Source organism: Ambystoma mexicanum, chromosome 4p, assembly GCF_040938575.1.
Source record: "Ambystoma mexicanum isolate Mex_15411 chromosome 4p, UKY_AmexF1_1, whole genome shotgun sequence".
In the NCBI taxonomy this organism is placed as follows: Eukaryota; Metazoa; Chordata; class Amphibia; order Caudata; family Ambystomatidae; genus Ambystoma; species Ambystoma mexicanum.
In genome coordinates, this window is record NC_090927.1 from 795,523,122 (window position 1) to 795,545,175 (window position 22,054).

At 44.1% G+C, this 22,054-nt stretch overlaps 1 protein-coding gene across 2 annotated transcripts in view; it reads left to right on the forward strand.

Annotated features, from left to right (window-relative positions):
- The window catches only part of LOC138452622 (hormonally up-regulated neu tumor-associated kinase homolog A-like), a 387,623-nt gene that overhangs the window by 260,780 nt on the left and 104,789 nt on the right, over window positions 1-22,054 (forward strand). For both annotated transcript variants that reach the window (XM_069605014.1, XM_069605015.1), the window contains exon 8: window positions 19,053-19,145. In XM_069605014.1, the coding sequence (XP_069461115.1) occupies window positions 19,053-19,145 (93 nt within the window). The remainder of the gene's footprint in view (window positions 1-19,052; window positions 19,146-22,054) is intronic.

Sequence of the window (22,054 nt, forward strand, 5' to 3'; positions counted from 1 at the left end):
GAGTCCTTGTGGAATGAACATAAAACAGGTTGCGGGACATGTGAGTTGGGACCCCGCAACTGAGATGTATATTCATACTAGTTGTCCACCCTCTAAACCTGCCTCTCCTGGGATGCACCTGGGAATTTGGAATGTGCAGTGCCTCTACCCAAACCCCTAATTCCTTTGCCTGATGATGAATCCAATAGAACCGGCAAGCATTGATGAGGAGCAAATCATTGTGGTTTGCAAAAGAGACAAATGACAAAGGGTACAGAAGACAAAAACTCAAAGAGGAAAAATGTAAGGACATCACCTTGTGACTACTACTGGCTTCAGTTCTTCAAAGAGCTCCAGAATGAGATGAGAACCGTGTATTGTGCAAATTCAGGAACTTTGAAAAGAGTCTTTGTTGTAAGACACCTCCTGAGAAGGTAACCCTGGGAGAAACCGAATGCTGAAGAAAAGTCATTTTGAATTTTTAGTTATCCCTGACTATTTAGTTAGCTGTGACCATCAGATCAATCCTGACAATTTAATTGAGCTTTACTCTGTCCTCATTTGTTATTTTTTCCACACTATAAATAACTATTATTAGCACATAGAGATCATTACTGACCCCCTCTCAGTCAATCTGAATGTTCAGAGCCCAGTAAATAACTACTGGTATAAACTGCATTCTGAACATTCTGACTTCAAAAGCAGCCATGGAAACAAAAAATGCAATTTACAGTCAAGATTTCTTTCATCAAGACACTTTTGCTGCAACCTCCAAGTCATCTCACCAACAAGAAAGCTAACTCATAAGAAAATGCTTTCACCTTCGTATAGATAAACAGTTTAGTTGTATGTGCCTCCTAATACATTCTCATGTTAAACCCGTTCCAGTTGTACCAAGTTTACAATTAAACTGCTTAACTTATGAACACGCCCTTGCTATTTAAATACTACAACATAAACTGCATTTATTTTACTAACTCAGTTTGTCTCCTTACTTTACTCACTATTTAAATAACGTTTTTTTACTTCACCATCAAAACTCTAAAAGATGTATTCCCACTACCACTAAGTGCTAATAGCCGTACCCACCTTGCGATAAGCATCCTTTCCCAACTCCCATTTTATCACCCTCAGCTTTGCCTCAGGCCATAACTTGGTGGCGGGATAATATGCTGCGATAATAACCCCTCCCTCATTTTAAAAGACTGTATTAAATCACACAAAGACTTGAGTTTGGAGTCTTGTCTGGTTACTTGTCCATGATACGATGAATCATAAATCAATCAAATGATTGCAGGCCATAAAATGGCCTTGCTTGCATTCTGGACTTGTTTTGGAAGACAGTCTAGGAATACAGCTTGCGCAACTAGAAGGCAATGTGTTGATAAACCAATCACCCCACCCAAGGACGCTTTAGAGGAATATGACCTATTATCTTTCAATTTAGACCAAAGTCAATGTAGATGCCTGTGCTTTGGTCTAAAGAAAGGAATGGTTAAGGCCAATTACAGGAGAAAGATGAGAATGCAGAGATAGTAAGCGTAATCTAAGGACGATTGAAGTCTAGCATAACGGGGAAATACATGATTAAATTGAAGAGCTCTGAGTAGAAAAGTGTGAATATGTGAAGAGAACATTGACTAGCTTATTGTAAAGAGGGACTTTCACACAGTACAAGCATCTTGGCAATAAGCAGAAAACATGACTGAGTAACATGGGCAGGTAGACATAGGCGAATTGCACAAATAAGAGGGCCATTAGGTGCACTAGAATATCTCTAATGTCGAGTGCAAGAGATTGTAATTTACAGCCCCTGTAAAGGAAAAGAATCGACCTCAGCAATTATTTAGAAATCTAAACCATTGTCTAAGAGTGCTTAATCAAAGCCAACAACATTGCAAAGATTTTACTATCTGAAGGGTCATTATTGTCGATAATGAATTACAGGTTTATGACTGTCACTGGGGAAAGGTGGTATGCTCAAGTGTGCAGGCCATAATTCCAAAGTGCTTTTATAACCGTTTAGTTAAATTATGATTCAACTGATTGATGGTCCTCGAAAGGTCGATGTGGGGAGGATGGGCCTCATTCCGAGTTGGGCGGTAAGGGTGAACGGTCACCGGTAAGGAGACTGGTGCCGTTAAACCCTTACCGCCCAATTCTGAAGTCCCTTAGCGGGACCCGCAAAGGCCGTGTGGTCTGACCACACGTCCTTTGCGGGTCCCACTAAGGGACCAGGGTGCTAATAATGGGTGCGTAATTTACGGGCCCGTAATTAGCACCTTCCCCATTCCCATTGAGCCCTATGGGGGCTCAAATGGGAATAGGGAATGGTTGGTTGAATGGGGACTTACCGGGTGCCCACAGGTCGGAATGTCCCGGTAAATCCCCATTCACCCGGACACGGACCCGGGTTTGGAGGCAGCCATGGCGCAAATAGCGCCATGGCTACCTCCAAAATCTCGGAATGAGGCCCATTGTCTTAGGATGTCAGGAGAGGTTTTGCTTGAGCCTTGTATTCTTGGGTAGAATCTGAGTTTAATTTACATTGTTGTACAGATCATGCCCATATGAAATGGATAGCTGCATCAGGGGCATATATAGACATTGAAAAGCAAGGGGGATTTCACAAGCATAAGGGTGGACTACGGACCCATAATGCAGCTTCTGTTCTGAGTGCTACTGATTACTTTTTGTGTGATAAAATATTTGTGAACCCGTTCAGAGCAGTGTCCCTGGTACCTGCATGTTCTATTTCTAACAGCAGAATTGTGTGACTGATAGCACCAAATGCTGCCGGAGGATCCAAGAGGATCAGGAGGCTACTTACCCTTGATCTATTTCTAGTCTAATGTCATCTGTGAAGGCCATTCAGGGACATTGAGATGGGAATTACAGACACTGGTCCCTTGTATTTAATTGATAGGTTTATCCTTTGGATAAATGTTGTAGACAGCCTGAACAACCCGACTCCTAAGGGGTTTATGTAACATTACAGCCATTTGACATGGAATCTGAACATAGTGGGATAACATAGGTTGGGATGATGATGATGTAATTAAATGTATGACTGTGTACTGATAAGAATGATGTGCAGTAATGAAATGTGTACGTGTTTTATAGAATATTTTATGTATTCAAAATAAACATTGAACTACTACTGTTTAATTATTGGTTGCATATTACTGAAGTACATTACTCTACTAAATGAGGCCGCAAAACATCCACAAGGCCAAGGAACAACTTTTCACACCCCTGGAGTATCTCACAACTCCTTCCTGACCACGGAAGCCAAATGTAGTTGATCCCTCCCACCTTGGTTGGCACGGGCTCCTGATTCTAGTTCCCAGGTAACTTCAAGGCAGCCAATGGGGGGAAGAGGGCTAGGGAGAAGTTGTGGATAGGAAAGGGGGTGTTAGGGTAACCGCATTGAGGGGTCGGGTCTTACATAATGGATAGGCAATGGGGAGTAAGGATAGGCACATACAACATTAATCATGAAAAAAAAACAATCGCCTTCTGTTTCCCTGACCTAGCTCCTAGACACACTCTCTTACATCACAGAACACACTCCTTTTTGGTTAGGACTATGCTCTCATGGAAATGCAAATATGCAGTAAATCATATCTGAGCTTGTAAGCAACTAACAAAAGAACATAGCGCCCAGGGAGTCCTGGCCAAGCAAATACACAAACACAGGTGTAGAACACACAAACACATGAACACATGACAGCATAATTGCGTTTGCCAGGAAGGTTTTTCCAATGTTCAAGACCCCTCTGGCAATGCAGAATTCTGTCTAATTGTTCATTACATTAACATTACGTATATCTGGGTGGGATGTAATGCTCGCCTCCTTGTCTTTAATAGAATCAAGACTGTCTAGCGCTCTCAGCATGGGCAATCTTCATTCTATGTCGAGACAGGAGGCGGGCATTATGCTTGTTCAAAGCTGTCAATTACTGTATTCGCTATTTGGGAGATAGGCTTGAAATAAAAAGTTTTGAATGTGGATTCATTTGACCAATCAGCAGCTTTCATAATATCCTGCAATGGTACCCCTGCTGAAAACGCTCTAGAAGCCATCGTACTCTCACAGAATGGGCTCCAAATTGCGATAAATCAATGCCAGCCTAGTGCATAAGTTCTCTAACCCACCTGGCTATTGTGGCTGTTGCTACTGTGTGAAATGGTTTCCTAAACGCAATCAAAAGCTGAGTAACCCCTCTGGGCCTGTACTGCGCTGTAGCTGCTTTGTAATCTTTAATGCATTGCGCTATGCATAATTTGCTGTTATTAGGGAAATACCGGTATGATGTTATTGCTGAATCTGTCCTATTTGCTACATTGAATGCCACCCCTTCCGGGTAAAACATCTTTCTGTCCACTTCTAAGGCTTTCACGTCCAAGACTCTCCTGCAAGCTATGAGACAAAGAAGCATGGTTAGTTTCCACGATAGTTGCGATCGGGAAAGATCTTTATTATGTGGCCATGCTAGAAACAACTTAAACACTTCCTGTACGTCCCAAAGCGCTGTGTATTTGGGCCCTGGTGGTTTGCGCATCTTGATACCTTTCAGGAGCCGTAAAATAGTTGGGTGTTCTCCTTGTGGTCTCCTTCTACCTTATTATGCCCTGCTGAAATAGCCGATCTGTACACTCTGATCGTTCTATATGCTGCTCCTTCCACGAAGCGCTGCACTAGGAAGTTTAGTATTTGTACTCCAGGGGCTGAAACAAGATTAGTATTAACTCCCTCCCAAAATGAGCTCCACTGCTTCCACGTGGCACCATAGCTCCTGATGGTAGATGGTGCCCATGAGTCCCTGATACACTCGGAAGTGAGCTGTGAAATTCCTGGCAGTTGCCATCTCTGCCCGAAACCCTGCACGCCATCAGGCGCAGTGTGTCTCCCAGGAATAGTGGGTGGAATTGCCTTTTCGAATCACTCTCGGGAAATCCGTAGAAAGTTCCATCACTACTGGAAACCACGGCTGCGACTTCCCGATCGGAACCACTAACACTAATTCTGCTTGCTCCCTGCGAACTTTCGCCAGTACTCTCATTAACATCGCGAACGGGGGAAAGGCGTAGTGGATTGCTCCTTTTCAATGCTGTAGAAATGCGTCTGTCCCCACTGCCGCTGGATCTATTCTCCGGCTGAAAAATGTGGGTATCTGTGTGTTCAGCCTGGATGCGAATAGATAGGTGTCTAGAGGGCCCCATAAGGTCTGGAGCCATTGGAAAACATCTGACGGGAGACTCCAGTCGCTAGAGTCTACCAAATACCACACATTCCAGTCCGCTATCATATTCTAGCCAGTGAATGTGTGTCTTTCCCAGTCTGGGCACCACAAAGGATGAACCTCTCAAGAAGTCTCCAAGGTCAGATAATATAGGTTGAATAGGCAGGGTGCCAGGACGCAACCCTGCCGAGGCCTCTATGGGTAGGGATTTTTCTTGAGAGGTGTCCATTGATATCCAACCTTACCTGGATACATGTGTCCAAATGAAGATATTCAAGGACACTTAAAAGGCCTCTTGGGATTCTCCATTCCGATAGCTATGCCCATAGTTTGTCTCAATTAACTAGATCTAAGGCTGAGGAGAAATCAACAAAGCCTAAGAAGATAGGATGCTGGTTCCGTCTAGTTGATATGTGGTGCAGGATATTCAAATAGTACCATTAAGAGATTTTCCCATGCCTTTACGGGAGGCGGAGTGAGCTTTATTGATCCTGCCTAATTATGCTGCCCATGGGTCAATTTCTCTAAGGAGCAGGGATGAGAATATTTTACTTTCCCCGTCGAGTAAGGTTTTAGACCAGGGGGTCTCCTTTGTTTACTTGTTTACTTATTTTCCAGATCAGGTAACATAATATAGTCAGCCAGAGCTCTGGAGCTGCGTTCATGGTTTGGTTTGAGATACCAATTGGGCCTTCAACCCTTGAATTACTGCCTTTTTTAAATAGGAAGTAGTACAACTTCATGGTCGAATGTAATGGTCCAGTGGGTTCCTACTTTTCCGATCTCTCCCTCACTGAAGTTATTTCCCCTTGTGTAGATGCCACAGATGTGCTGTACCCAGTGTTCTTTGCTTATTGGGTTTATTTGGGCATCTAGCTGGCCGTTTTCAAAGTTATTTATCAATGACCAATGGTTTTTATCATGATTGGACATAAGTATCCCTAGCATAGTCTCGGAGTCACACTGTAGCATTCATTTATGATGGTTGGTCAGGCATTTCTTATATTGTTGTCAGCATTTCTTTATCAAGATTAATTTAAGGGATTGGCTAGCATTACAGAATGTGATAGGTCTTAAATTAAGAGCAAGCATTAACTTCTTTATTTTCACCTCCATATTGAAGGAGTGCCTGTGTATATCCCTGTTATTTGTTGCTTGTGACCGGGTCCCACCTAGGTTCTTCCTGAAGAGAGTACTCACTAGAGCTGGGGGTTGGGGGGAGGATGTTATACATCTCTTCTTCACTTATCTCTCTTTCCAACCTTAGATTCAGTTTCTGTATGTTAGGAGTGAGGTATCAGCACTGGAGGCGGGCACACGGTTATGTCATTCTCAAAATCAGACATTTTATTAAACAAAAATGGGTTGGAGAAACGCCTCTCTAGCCCTATTTTTCAGAGGAATTTCCCTGCCTCAAAAGTAAAACATAGGCTCTGTCAAGTCAAGTGGTCAGTAATTTAAAAGCTTTCCTTGTGTCCAAACATTCACAGCTGACCTTCACACTAGAAACAAAACAACATAGGCATGCAGGGAAATGTCTTTGGCTGGGTATTAGCAAAAAGGGTTCACAATCAAAAATATAAGGATAAATGCAACAAAAAAATAACTTCAAAGGAAAGACCCTTGGGTCCCGACGGTGGTTCCCTTCCCCACTATTTTAAGTAGGATTGCAAAGGTGTCTCTTTATCCAACAGTTCTTTTTGTGTCTTTATACTGGACTCACAATGTTCTTATTCAAATAATGAAATCTGTAACAGTCTTCCTTTAACTTGGTCAAACAGTAAATTTCAAAGCTGTCTCTCTCTACCTTGATGAAGTAATAGTTTCAATATCAGCTTTTCTTTAACTTGATCAAACAATAAATTCCAAGACAGTCTCACTTTACCTTGATCAAACAATAAATTCCATAACAGCTTTTCTTTAGGTGTTTTGGTAACTTTTGTGGATTGCCTGGTATACTCCCCTGCCAGGAATCCTTCTATGGGCTTTTTAGAGCACCTGATTTACTCTCCTGCCAGGTATCTTCCCACAATATCTGAATTTTTTATACAAAGTTCTTATGCAACTCCATGAGCCTGGTATTTCCACTTGCCAGGACTTCTCTTCTGAGTTTCTCAGATCCCCAGGCATAGTACCCTGCCAGGTATCTTCCCATAATTTCCAAACTTTACAGAACTTCAGGTGCCTGGTATTTCTGCTTGCCGGGACTTTTGTTTCACTGTTCTTTTATTGTAGTAGCATATTTCCTGAGGTTCTTGCCATATTTGCTTGTGGTAACACTTGCTTCAGTTTACCCGCACATTGGCATCTCGTGCACTTATGCTTGCTTATGGTTTCTTGTTGCATTTTGTCTCACCAGCATTCAAAAAGTCTGCTTGTATGGATTTCTGAAATAGAATTGGATGTTTTCTGCATTCAACCACTTTGGTATATTGTCTGTATTCAGAACCTTGTAAGATTCAGTCATTGGTTCACATGCGCATTGGCATGCCCCTGGGTCCCCAACAACCTTGTGTATACTCACTGGTTGTTTTTGGAATCCCCAACTCTTGGCTTGCCTTTGCAACAAAGCCTATTCACTAGATCGGCTTCCTCCATGATGTGGACGTGCCCCCAGCATTTCCTGCAGTTCTAAGATCACTCGCCGGCTTCCCTCAGTGGCCTGGACCAGAGAACGCTGTTTCCTGGCACGACCGCACCTTCAGGAGGCCTGCTGCAGCTCTCAGTTCTTACGCGGTCCCTTGGGTGTGCCCGCTGTGCCTCTCTTCCTCTCCCACCAGGCCGGTAGTTGCTCCTTGCATTGTTGAGCCGCTGGCAGGCTTTGAACCTCCTCTGCCTTGCTGCTTTCTCCTGCATGATGATTCTGTGTCTCATTGACTCTTCCATTTTTAAATATCCCACGCACATTAGGCCCAGTCGAACAACTGGCCTGTGCGTTAGGCTTCAGGCTTCTCCTGATCTGCACAGACTCCTTCCTCTTATTCCTTGTCTGAGTACTTGTGGTTTTATGGGAATTAAAGTACATAGATGATATTGGGCTTCTTGGAAGTTGTTCAAAAGTTTCACAAAAAACCACTTCAAAACCAGGAGATGTTATACATGAATTGTGATGGGCTGAGTCATAGAAGGGAGTTTGACTGGAGGGATTCAGAGAATAGGTTATCTGGCCTTTACTATAGGAAGTGACTGTTAAGTGACAAAAAGCCATTAAAGACATAGATATTAGAGGTTCTTCATCAGAGGAAAGGGGGAAATACTGTTTCTCACCTAATGGAGTCACCACCTCCCCCCGGTCATTGTCTCCTCCCATGTGATCCACCATTATATATCCACCCCCAGGGTCAGGATCAGGTAGCGGCTGCCTGGCCTGGCCACATGGGAGGAAGTCAACATAGGGGAATCAGTGATTACTCCATCGGATTTATCACTTAGGCAAAATCCACTTTATTTGTTTTGTGCATTGCACACTGTGATCTCTCTGGGACCCACTCTTTCTCTAGAGTGCAAGTACATCCAAAATTATGTAGTTAGTACATTTTGATCACTAAGATCTGTTGTAATGGCAGTAAAGCAAGAGCACATTTGAAATAGGCATGAATTAACATATATATAATATATACTGAATGTTTGAGACCCCTATGCCACGTTCTTGCCCCGCCCAAATCTCCCATCACATTCCCTTTCAATTTGATAAGTGCCATCTTCTTAGAAAACTTGCCCATGCTAGACCATTAGCTTAGTTAGATTTCATCTCACTCGATGGGGACATCTCGCACTCAGTGTCTAAGTTGGGGCAAGAGAAGTTGAGGTCCCCTGCAAGTATTACTATTCCCTTTCCACTCATCAGATACCATTCCTCTTGGTTGATTGTGAGTTTGTCTATAAAGTTACATTGTTTGCTTTTCACAGGGTTCCAATAGATGTTAACAATTAGAAGCATTAGGTCCTCTGAGTCAAAAGCACATTTGTATTTGGAAAAAAGGAACCATATTTTGAGGTTTGAATTCTCCCAGTGGAGGCTCCTATTGAGTTCTTTATTGCTATTAGGAGACCCCCTGGGGGTTGACCTAAAATACCTCTTGCCGGTGCCTGACACAGAACATGTTATCCATCCAGGAAATCAGGTGACAGATGCCATGTGTCTTGCAGCACTATTATAGAGTACTCACACAGAGCTTTACATAGATCTACATTATTACACAGATGATTATCCCCCTTGTATTCCATGAGATCACCTTTGCATTGTAGACAACGCTGAAGAGAATGATCGCCTGCTAGAATTTGACTAGCTGTTTTCATAAGAGCCCCTGGGAGCCATGACCAATCAGTAATGTTCTGCGAAAGGGGTTTATTCAGGTTGACTACCCGACCACCCTTAAACTCCACCATTACATGTAATGAGAAAGTCCTCTCTTTTTCCCCAAAGATGGTCCGCACTGTGTACCCGGTTGGGTTGGTATAATGTAGTATTTGAGAGCTTCCATATAAGGGGCTATGTCAATCCCCATAGATCTGAAGACTTCCAGCTCGGCTGACAGCATGTTATGGATGACTAGAAGGAATCTCCAGAGTAACCATGTCCAGTCTATTGTCCTGAATGAATTCATGCAGCACTATGTCCAAGGAGGTAATAAGCCCAAGGCTAGGCTTCTCATAGAACATTGCTAGCACAATGGATCTGTTTAGCAGGAGTTTTTTTAATCCCATGTAATCCAATATCAGAATTGTAGCTATTGACGTCTCTCTGCGAGTACTATTGATTTTGTGTGTAGGCCCTTGAAGGAGCACTTCTATACCTTTCAGGGGCGGTAGTTTCGCTTACCAATCAAGTGGGACATAGTCAGTAGTCCCCTGCATATTATTCTTTTTTAGAACTAGGAGGATTCTTGGTTTAATCTGAGTAACTTTCCCCCTTGTTGTGGAAAGAATTCCCAATGTGTGAAAACAGGGGTTTGAAAGGGATTGTGAGGACTCCTGCGGAGTCCTCACAAAGACCCTACCTAAAGTCTCCTCTCATGTGGCCAGGGGAAGGCAGCCGCTACCTGATCCAAACCCTGGTGGTGGTGTTAGCCGGGAGGATCACCTGGGAGAAGAAGGGCCCCAAGGGAGTGGCAGGATTCTGTTGAGTGAGACACAGTGTTGGTCTCCCTTGAAGGAAGGGATCCTTGATGCCAGAATCTGTTATTGCTTGGTGTCAAAGTGAGATTACTTGTTCACCAGTGGAGTGGTGAAGCTTGTTCTAATCAGTCAATTATTAGACACAAAGTTCCCCTTATAAGGCTGTTCATATTTATAACGATAGGTACTCCTGTGGTCCCTAAGAAGAAATTAAATGTGAATTCCAAAACATGTATATTTCTGATTTTAATAGAACTAGTATTCCTTTGATTTCAAAAGTATCATTGACTCAATTTAAAGATCCTACTGAAACCATGATTAATAATATAAGTGAAGTTAACACATTTAAAAAGGATGTAGAAGGAAAAGAAACTAATTGTAACATTGAGAACTTCAGGTCCTACAATGCCCAAAGTACTGGGATGAAGAAGAGGGATCTGGAGGCATCGGACTGCAAGCCACAGTCTAATGATTTCAATGACCCATTCCTGAGAGGGACTAAGGAGTATAAAGATACCCCTCTGGTGCAGGCCGGTGAGAGCAGTGGAAGCAGTAGCAGCAGTTGTTGTGGTCGTGGTTGCAGTAGAAGTAGCAGAAGGAGCAACGGGTGGAGTACTGTTCATGACTCCACGTTGCAGCAGCAGCCAAGATTTATGACCAACAGAGACGCTGGAACCTCCACGTGCAGGAAAGCAGATTGCAGTTTCGTGAGGGTCTCTGCCCTCGAGCATTGTGTCTGCAGAGATTGCGTGGTGGGAAGCTTTGAAACCAAAAGCCTTCCCTCTGAAGATCTCTTGTGCAGAGGTTGCGTGGTGGGAAGCATTAAACTTAAATGCGTTCCCCGAAGTGAAGTGTGCTCCGGTGGCAGGCGAGCACCTGAACACTCCCAGAGCGAAAAACGCTCTTCCCCGGACCGGTGCGAACTGAACAGAGCAGGAGAAAACAACCTACCGAGGAGCGGGACACAAAGACAGCAGAAGGCAGAAAGGCCACGGAGCGAGCGGACGCGTATGCAGCACCTGGTGAGTTCGTTAGTTGAATGTGACCACAGAACATTCCGTTATCGCCCGCTGACCCAATTACTTCTAATTTAATTTAATTTATTTATTTCAGATTTATTTCAGCGCACAAAACCAGAAAGTGTAGTGAAACCGTTTAAAAAGTGCAGGAAACCCCCCCGTTAGAAAGTGAGATGCAAAGTCAAAGTCAGTGAGTTCCAGAGCCAAATCAGTGAGTTACAAATTCAAAATCACTGATTAAACACAGTGGGCCTCATTAGGACCCAGGCGGTAAGGGGTTTACGGCGGCGTAAACAGCGCCGACCCTTACCGCCTGATTCCGAGGTCCCTTAGCACCCTGGAGGATTTAACACCTGCTTTTAGCAGGTGTTAAAATCCATGGCGCTAAGGGACCTTGTTGTTAATTACGCCACCGTAATTTACGGTGGCGTAATTAACGCCTTCCCCACTCCCATTATGCCCTATGGGGCAAAAATGGGAATGGGGAAGGGTAAATGGGGATTGGGGACTTACCGCCCCGCCAACCTCGGAATGGGGCGGTAAGTCCGCCAACCACCATGGCGTAAACGTAGTTTACGCCATGGTGGTAAAGGTACGACCCAGGCGGTAACTTACCGCCTGGGTCGTAATGAGGCCCAGTGTGTTAAGGCCTCGCCTCATGATACGGGGGCTACCTCAGGTGTGTGGGCAAACAAAGTCAAAATGAAGAACTTCCTTGAGGATTTTCAATTTGGGTTTCCTTTTTTCATATTTTTAGGTTTCTTTTTTTGGGTTAGTTTAGTCGTGTATGGTGCTGGCTGAGGTGCGACCAGTAATTTACATAGGTCTTCGATGGTGTCTCCACTTGTGATTTCCACATGTGTTAAACTACTACTGCTCAAGTCCTCATTAAGAGCTATTACCTTTTGCACCAGGTGGACTTCAGAGCCTCCACCATGCGCCCCTTTTTTTTATCATCCCCAGGTGTGTACTCCATCTTTTGTGATGTACGGTCAACTCTCAAATTGCATGTCTAAGCTTGATGCTATCCCATTGAGAATTGAGGTGTGCTGTTTCACCTCTATTCGGATGTTATCATGGAGGTTCACGATTGAGGTGAGAACCATATTTAGTGCTGCTATGGATGCAGGACCCAGGTTTGTGATCTCAGCAGACTACATGGGCCAAGATTTAGATAGGCTTTGCTCAAATTGGATGTTCTTGGCAGTCCAGTATTGAGTCACCTAATTTCCCCTTAAATATAGCCGGTGTATTTGAGGGCAAAAATCCAGAGTAGGAAACATCAAAGCTAGACTCCCCTACCATGATCGTCGTTGACGTCTCCTCCAAAGCTACCAAGGCAGGAGGCGGGCCCTTTATTCCAGGTGGTCTCGGCTCCACCCCTCTTTTTGAGTTTTATGTCAAATCAGAGACAATCGAGGTATCCATTGATAGACGTCCCCCTTCTTCATTGTGGGACTGTATGAAAAAAATATATGTTATTTATATCGGACAATGTGTATCCAGTTTCACTGATGTGCTACTTTCTGGTGAAAAGACACCACCCAGTTTGTGTCCTTCGGTACTGGTGGTTTTGTCTACTCTTAGCTGTGAGTTTGTATCGTGGAGGGGAATTAGTCATCTCACCCATAATGCAGGGATCTGCACTTTTGCTCCTTAGATTGTACATAAGGAGAAAGCGATGCAAGCAAGATGTGCAAGCGGGCTGTAGGGATCATGTTGAGCGAGGGCAGGCAACTGGAGGGTATGCAGATATGTAGATGTATGTTTCCTTTGAAAGCAATTGTCTGAGTTATTGGTAGCCAGTGGAGCGGAGGCAATGTGTAAGTGTTTGGGTAGGTGTAATATCAGTGAGGGGGAATGCTCTCTGTGTGGCTGGCAGGTGGGAAGAGTATTGTTGGGGAGTCCAGTGAGGACCGCATTTCCATAGTGCGGCTTGGATAGAACTAGTGCCTGTACTGTGGTATGAAAGTTATCAATGGGACAGATGTTTCTTATCTTGCATAAGAGGTGTAGCTGTAGGTTGCTTGTTTGGTGACAGCAGCTATGTGTTGTGTGAAGGTTAGGTGGGGTTCTATTGTGAATCCTTAGCGCTTGACTGGTGGGGAAGAGGATATGTGTTGGCTGTCCTTGGAGAGTATATTGATCGAGGGGGTGAGTTCAAGTGTGTGCCTGGAGTGACGGGGTGGGGGCAGATGCAAATAGTATTCCGTTTTGGATTGGCTGAGTTTGGCTGAGTTTGAGAAAGTGGTTGGCCATCCAGCTGCTGATGGTGGAGGGAAGGATATTGAGGGTGTGGTGTTTTGAGTGGGAGGAGATTTGGAACTATATTGTGTGTCGTCTTCGTATTGGTGAGAGTTGGTCTTATGGTTGCTAAGTGCCTGTTTTAGGGATTCAACAAATAGGTTGGAGAGGCAGTGAAATAGGGAGGATCCTTGCAGTACCCCGTATGTGAATGTACCTATGAGGTACCTGATCAGTGCACAATGGATGCTTTTAGTTCTTCTAACTGGCATATGCCTGTTTTTTGTGTGGTGGTTACTTGCACAGCTGTTATCCATATTGTATCATTCCTGTATGTCAAGTAAATTGGACTTCTGCTGCTTGTGTTATTTCTCTGTGTGTGAATAAACGTTCTACTGCTCCTGCCAGGGCCTGTTACTGATTAAGGAAAAAGTGTGGCCCACATTCACTAAACACAACTAATGATTTTACAAAACAAACTCAGTAGTACAAGTGGGGGCATTTTGGGGCAATTTGTGGGAAATAGTGCATTAAACAAAATATTGGCATAATAAAATTGGCTAAAACTCCAAGCTGCACAGTGCACTAAAGCACCCGTTTGGAAATGTGGTGGTAGTAAAGCTTCTGCCACGTCCCCACTCCACCTCCCAGTGGTTAGGACAGGAGGAAGAGCCATAACCGTAATTTTGTATCCAGTGCGGCCCAGTGCAGAGGCAGTTCCACTCCTATTCTCCCAGATCTCTGAGAGATCAAAGGAATTCCCTCCACTCGCCGTGAATGCACAGCTGAGCAAAGAGTGCTTCTTTGCCATCTCTGATGCATGGAAGGAGGGTGCATAGAGGCTACCACCATCTTGAGCTAGAGGTGGCAGCAGTGAAGCTACCCGCTGCCACCCACACCATCTTACATGTATTGATTCGAGCTGCAGTTTCTGCCCTCGCTTTAGTGAAGGTGGCATGAACGGAGTTGGAGGAGGTCAAGGGCAGTGATATGGCATGCAAATCCAACAGTAGCTCCAGATCAAGGGGGTGCTTATGGAGAGCTGGTGGAAGGAAGTGATAGCCCCTCCCTCTGAGAGAGAGAGAGAGAGAGAGAGAGAGAGAGAGAGAGAGAGAGAGAGAGAGAGAGAGTGTGTGTGTGTGTGTGTGTGTGTGTGTGTGTGTGACACGCATGTGCAGAAGTAAGGACACATCCAGCATAGGGTATGATTTATATTCAGGAAACATACTGTGGTATCGGGGGTCGGGGTAAAATCAACTTTTGCCTAGGGTGGCAAAAATCCTTGCACCGGCCTTGGGTATGTGCCTTTAATCCTTGCCCTGTAATAGGCCTAGCATTGCAATGTCTCTTGCTCCTGAATTCCACCCCATACTCCCAGGCCCCTGCACCCTCTGACACCCAGCCATAGTATCCTGTCTCCTCCCTGACTCTCATCCTATTCCCAGCCCTCCTCACCATACATGTATTCACATGCACGGGACTCTGTTCTCTTACAGCGTGCCTGATTGCCACACCTGCTCTTCCCATGACTGCCTATGGAAACAGAAAAGGGTCTGCCAGTAGAGCCCTTCTACCTCACCATGGCTGAAATCTTTGTATCTTTTTTGAAAGTTTTGTTTTTACTTCTAAAGAGATAACACCTTTACAGGCCTTGTCTCCCAGTTAGTAATGGCCCAGAGACATTGATGTGTACCCTTGCGTTGCTTGGGACGTTTAACTTGGTATCTAGGCCAACACTGCTTAAATAACTTTACTTTAACTCTGATGGTCTTTTCAGTGAGGACAGTATCATATTATAGCATTTCTTCACTCATCTTTTAGTCGTCTTGCTATTCCCAGAAATCCTCTTTTCTCCACTCCTCTGGCTTTTCAGTCACCTTGAGGTTTCGCATTCGGACTCCACCTCACTAATGTTGTCCTTGCCTCAGAGTTGGCTGCAGGCCAGCTCATATTTTTTGCAAAATGGTTTGTGTTTTAGGAATCTCAACCTTTGGAAGACAGATGGACTTTGCTTCCTTAGATTAAGTTGAATGCCCCAGACACAAATGGATATTGGTATGATTCCATAAGTCCCATCAAAGATTATTGCATGTCTATTTTTTTAATATATTGATTTTTCTTTAAACCTGTTTTCTTTCTCCCAGATCTGCAATACATTGTGATTCCATGTTTTTCCAGAATGAAGCCTTTCAAACTTGGATCATGTCTCCTTTACATATCTGTGATGGTTAGGAATGTCTTTCTTCAGTTCCCAGCATTGGTCGTTTTTGCACTTGCTTCAAAATGTTACTGTTTCGCACTTGTGAAATTTTCTGAATTCTTACTTCAATTCCCAATTTGTAGTGATTGACACTTGGATCGATTCTCCTTCACAACATTTTTCTACACTTTGGGATTTCGTACTTTAGTTCCCAGGACTCAGAATGTCATACTTGCTTTCATTTCCCTTGCCTGTTCATGTAGCACTTAGAGATTTCTTACTTCAGTTCCCAAAATGCAATGTTCCATGGATCCATTCTCCTTTTGGCATTTGTGTTGCTTTGGAATTGTGTACAAGGATCAAATCTAGTGCACATGCAGAATACCTTTTAAACAGCTTTTTATGAGGGTATCCTGCAGGGGGTGAACCTAATGACTTCCATCTGGACCAAACGTATGGAAAAAATAACTTTATGTGGGTCAAGAAAGTAGCATACCAAGGTGTGATCTGTTCCCGGGGTCAACTCTAGAGCCTCTCCTTGGAAGGGTTAAAAGGACCAAATCAAAAGATCTTCAGGTCTTGTTAAGCCCAGGTCCTGGTCTCTTCTGGACACCATAAACCATAAATAGCTCCAACTACAATGTCCCTCATGATTCCTCTCATAGTTTATCCAATACCCTTCCCATCAGTCTCGGTCTTTCAGCAAAATCTCACTCTGGTGTTGCAACCTTCTTTTAAGTGTTCATGCATAACGTCAGTATGGTGGGAACACGTCCTTCCTGGTCCCTGGGCTGGTGAGTTGCTTCTCAGCTAGTTTTCCACCTGTCATTGAAACAGAATCAGCATTGAACTAAGGACAAGAGTCCATCCTAGGACCTCTGCATGCTCTTTACCTTGCCTCCCACCGCCTCCATGTCTCTGACCCTACGGTTAACCAGGCCACTCACTCTTTCCTTCTCACAAAAAGCTCAGACCTAAGGAACTTGCTCTTCTTCTCTTCTCTTCCTCATGCTTCACCTGCAGCTCGTACATAACGGGCGGATGGGCGGCGACCTACCCTCCATCCGCCCATTATGGAGGAGCTGTCAAAAGTAGAATGAGAGCAGGGCAGAAGAGTGCTCTCTCTCCCGTGTGCTATCCCGAGAATCAACCCATGCCTGATAGGCCATGCCTGGCTGCGGCGGATACCCCTGGCAGTCGGGTATGGTCTGTTTGGTATGCTGGCTGGGACCTTTTGCCAGGAGAGGGGCCACTCTTCACATTGCACTAAACGTGAAGCGTCGTGGTGCTGAAGTTTCAGAGCCCCTGGCATGTGCAAACTGCATGCCTGGTGCTCTCATACTTCATTCCGAGATTCCTGGTTCCAAAGGAGTTTGAGGCGCTCTGAGGGATCCTGGAGGGAGAGCAGAAGAGGACCGTCCTGAACTGCAGGTAAGAAATGAAAATGGGGCGTCTGTGTATCTGAGAGTAAACTGTGTGAGAGTCTAGAGGGGTGCAGGTGTCCGTCTGTCAGCATGTTTGTGTTTGCAAGACTATTTATGTGTTATGCGTGTGTGCACGTGTTTCTGTGGGCCTGATTTACAAAGTGTTTTTTCAATGGGATTATTCCTGTGAAAACGCTTTGTAAATCAGACCCTGTGTGTGTGTATGTTCAAAGGAGTTGTGTGCGTGGGGCAAGGTCATTTTTATTGGTGCCTCATTAACTAGGTGATGACATGTCCCTGACCCATCCACATTACAAGTGACTACAAAACAAAGATTGCGGTTCATCCCTTCATTTTTATTTCTGCTGGCAATGTTCCTGGCTTTTCAACACTTTCCCCTGCAGTTACCGCTCCCACACACCTTTAGCGTAGGTCCCAGCACTGTTTCTCAAGATATCCTCTGCTCTACTTTGCAGTCAGTTGCCAGGTCTAGGAGCAGTATCCCCTCCGCTCTGCTCTGCTCTTCCCTGTGCACAGACAACGTTTGTGAAACCTGGGTCCATCGCTGTCCATTTTGGCCTCTCACCACCTGTGTCTGGTAGTTTCTCCCAGCTTCACTTGGAGTTCTGTGGTTCAGGATTTTATAAGCTTCCTTGTCCATTACCCTAATCCACAGTATGGCTTGATTGCTGCTCTTCAGTTCCCTCCCGTCTGCTTTTGTCTCTTCTCTCAGCTAGCCTCTTCCACCTTTCACACTGCTCATGGCTTTCCTGACTCTTGTTGCTCTTTGACCTTTGGTTGCAGCAACCAACTCCTCTTCTAGCTCTTCCTCGGGAATTAGACATTATTTTATTCGACCTTTGGCCAGCACCTAGTCTATTCCTCATTAAGATAGAAAATAAACTTTAGTAGTCGGGTTTCTCATCGCAATATCGAGTCATCTCACATTGAGTAAAGCTGGAAAAGGTCTGAAAAAGGTCTCCAACAGAGAACGTTGTTTAACAGTCACAGAAACTGGAACAACAAATCATAGCAATGGCCTGAAGCTGATTGTAATGGCCTCAAGACAAAGAGACAGATAATAGTCTCCCTTCCTCCCTTTTTAAAACACTTTCTTCCAGTCCATTGGCCCGCATGCGTTCCCATCTGTTATGGAGGCAGCATCTGGCTAGTAGGAGTGGATTTGGTCTCAAGGTTTAGGCTGCTGAATGATCAAACACTTTCAGAACCAAGTTGAGGGTAAAAAAATAGCATTTATTTTATTTTATTTTATTTATTTATTTTTGCATTTTTAAACCGCTCACATAGCCTGCGGGCATCGAGGCGCTGTTACAGGAATAGTTTGCTTTTTTAGTTGCGTAATTGTTTTTTTTTTGTCTTAGTTGCTGTATTTATAACGCACTTAAATAACCAGAGGTTCCTAAGCGCTGACCCGGGGATCGAACCTGTGTTGTTTTGTGTCATCTTGCTTCTTAGTACCACTGCCGCACTGTAACCCGCAAGTGGCAACGAAGTATGTCTCTGTATGTTGTACCCATTGTATTTGTTGTAACTAAGCTTTAAGTCTACTTGTTCTGTTGCGCCCAGCTATCTAAGGGTTTGGTGCGCATAAATGAACAAACAAACAAACAAACAAGGTGAGCACGTTGCCGCTGAGCTATCCTCCCGGATCATCTATTAAGTTTGGTTCTACTGTCATGCAGCTGAAGGCGTGATTGTTTTGGGGCTCATTTGAAAGCTACGTGTGGAAAAGAAGAATTATTGTGGAATGCTTGTCTGAAATTTCAAATGTTAATTTTTGCAATTATGTTTCTTATTTTAGAAAAAAGATCCAGATGAATGGAATTCAACAACGAAAGCCTTGTGGCTTGAGCTGGAAGAAAGTAGTATTTCTCCCAAAGTACCTCCTACTCAGGTACAGTTTGTGAACAGTCTATTTATATTTTTTTACTTGAGCACTCTTTGTCACAAGTGTGGTAATTTATTGTTATTAGTAGGGTATTTAATGAGCATGGACCGAGCTTTGGAAGCAACCAAGCGCTTTGCAATCATAGGGGGAAGAATAAGGTTAGGGAGCAGAGAAACAAGGGAGTGGGGATCTAACAACTGCGCAGGGAGGGCAATAGTCAGCAATGGATCTGCAAGTAACCAGGGGAGGATACAGTGGGGTTCAGATCACCCAGTCTTAGGTAAGGACGTGAGTGGCCGGGGTATGGACCTAGGTGGTGCGAAAAAGTATAATCTTTCATACACAGTGGACACGCTCGATGCAAATACAAGCAGCTAATGATAGCGCAATGAAATTATAAGGACGTTTTTTAATGAAGAAACGTGTGACTTGTTAGATGAGTATATAAGAATGAAATTGGTATAATTGGTAGAACCTCCTTGCAGAGTAGACAGTATAGTCATGAATCACATTTCAATTTTGGATTGCATGAGCGCTACAGTTCAATTTCATTATATTTATTGCGCACTGAGTTCATTATATCTTTGTGTTAGACCAACCGTGAGATGAGGTTTTGTCAAATGAATACCATTAGTTATATCCCTAGAAGTGGGGAAGTCAAGTTAGGCGGTAGTGGTCCCAGCTAGCTACAGTGACAGGTAGGCGATGTGTGTAATCCCCGATACAACAGATCGCTAGTCGGCCACCTCTGCAACTTGTTTTGAGTAGCAGGATCTCTGACTGTTCGCTTTGGCAATCTGAAGAAATCATAAACATTTCAGGATTGTGGCAATAGCTAAGCCATTTTGGTCGTCTACATGTGTCTTCTACTGCCATTTGTCAGGCGGGTGTTATGTTCAAATCACCACTGTAAATTATTGTTTCGGTCTACCATTCTCCAACCTTATTCCCACCAACTGATAGGATTATTAAATATTTGTGTTTGGCAAGTACAGTTCACCCTTAAATCTTTCTAAAAGATTTAGAAAATATGTCACTAGGGCTGACTATTAAAAAAAGCAATGCCAGTATGCCTATGTTCTGTGTTGTGTAGATGCATCACCCACAGGGCAGTCTGGGGCACTGAGCCCAAGTACCTCAACAACATCCCCACTTAGTATGTCCATTCAAGAATCTTTTGTGCATATCTAGCATCGAAAGCAAAGACAGACAAGCATTGGGACCTCTCCTTTATTTTCTCAGAGACATAAACTGATACCCTTTAAACATTAACGATAATTACCTTTTTATAAATATATATATATTCTTTGAACTGGTGAACGATAAGGTATGCCTGCAAAATGAGTCTTCCATTGTTGAGAAAGGCTACTTTCATATTCAAACTTCAAAATGATAGTTGCTCACATTTCAATTTAAATCAAATGCTGGAATGATGAATCAGATAGCAATATCCTTCACCACGTGACACAAGGTGCGCCTGGCGTGAGGCTGTTAGCAGAGTGGAACTGTTCAATTGGATTGAAATGCAGATCGACTCTTTAAATACGCACCAGTGAAACTGAAATGGGAAGATATTTTCAAAACAATGTTTACACATTCACACATTCACCTCTTTCCTCAGTGAACATAATCATCAGTGCAAGTGACCCTTAGAATCAAGGTAAATGAAAACATAGATCCTTAACGGATTACTAGACTAGCAAAAACCTAGAACTAGAGGAACACGAAAAGACAACATGATTTTTCTGTGGGGCAGAACTCCATTGCATAACTCAATGAAGAATAAGTGGCAGTGTCATTTCTTTACGTAATAGTGATTGAGGTCTTTGGGGGAAGATTCCTACAGACACGGTTTTGGTGAGTGTTAAGATTTATTTCTAGAGTCTGGTGGATGGATTTTGAGAGGGCACCCTGGTTGTAGTGGGAGGCGAGCTCTCAGAGCTTTGGCAGGACACAATTGAGGTGCTTGGATGGGCAGTCGGGGCTTGGGTGGGGTTGGGAGCCCACGGTGGGTCCACACAGTGTGGCACGCAGTGGTCCAACTTAGACAGTAGGCATACAACATAGTTACTTGTTGTGGGCCTTCTGAACACACTAAACGATTAATCTAATAGGTGGTGGTATGGCACAATACTCTGATACAAGTATGTACATTCAGCATAGTTCAAATATACTTTAGATTAGTTTGTTCAGCAAGGCAGGCAAGTGGATAAAATGCAGTATATGCGGGTCACAAGTTGTTCCCTGTCTTGGGCAGTTCGGGCCATAGGGGCAGTGGGGCCTTGTTCCCAAGTATTACAGGAGCCACAATGTCCCTTTCCTGAAGCCCTGCAGGTAAGTTGTAATACACACATTCTCTGATGCATTTTCCTCTACCTGACTTTGCCAAACAGAGTGGCTGCGATCATGGCCAATGTCCTCTCTCACCTATACTATACCACCACCGTATACCTTGGGGCCCCCGCATCACAACTTAGAAAACTCCAACAGGTTCAAGAAACTGCAGCAAGGCAGTCTTGTCCTAGTCCCCAGAGAACACATCACACCCGCCCTCCCTGTCCTTCACTGGTTGCCAATCATGTGACGCTGCACCTTCAAGGCACTGTCCATCACCCACTGTGTTCTTCACAACACAGGACCAGAATAGCTACAACACAAGCTCACCCCCTACAGGTCCACCAGAAACTTGAGATCGGGCACAGCTCTCCTCCTTGTCATCCTAGTCGCTAAATCGACCATAATTGGGGGCTCCTCTTTCTCAGTCCAAGCTACCACCATCTGGAAGTCGATCCCGTTTAACATCTGCCGCATAGAGCATCACCTCACCTTCCATAAGGCACTCAACACCAGCCTCTTCCCTTCTGCATCTTGACTACCTAGTCCACCTCATGGGTGAACTATCACCACCAGTCAGG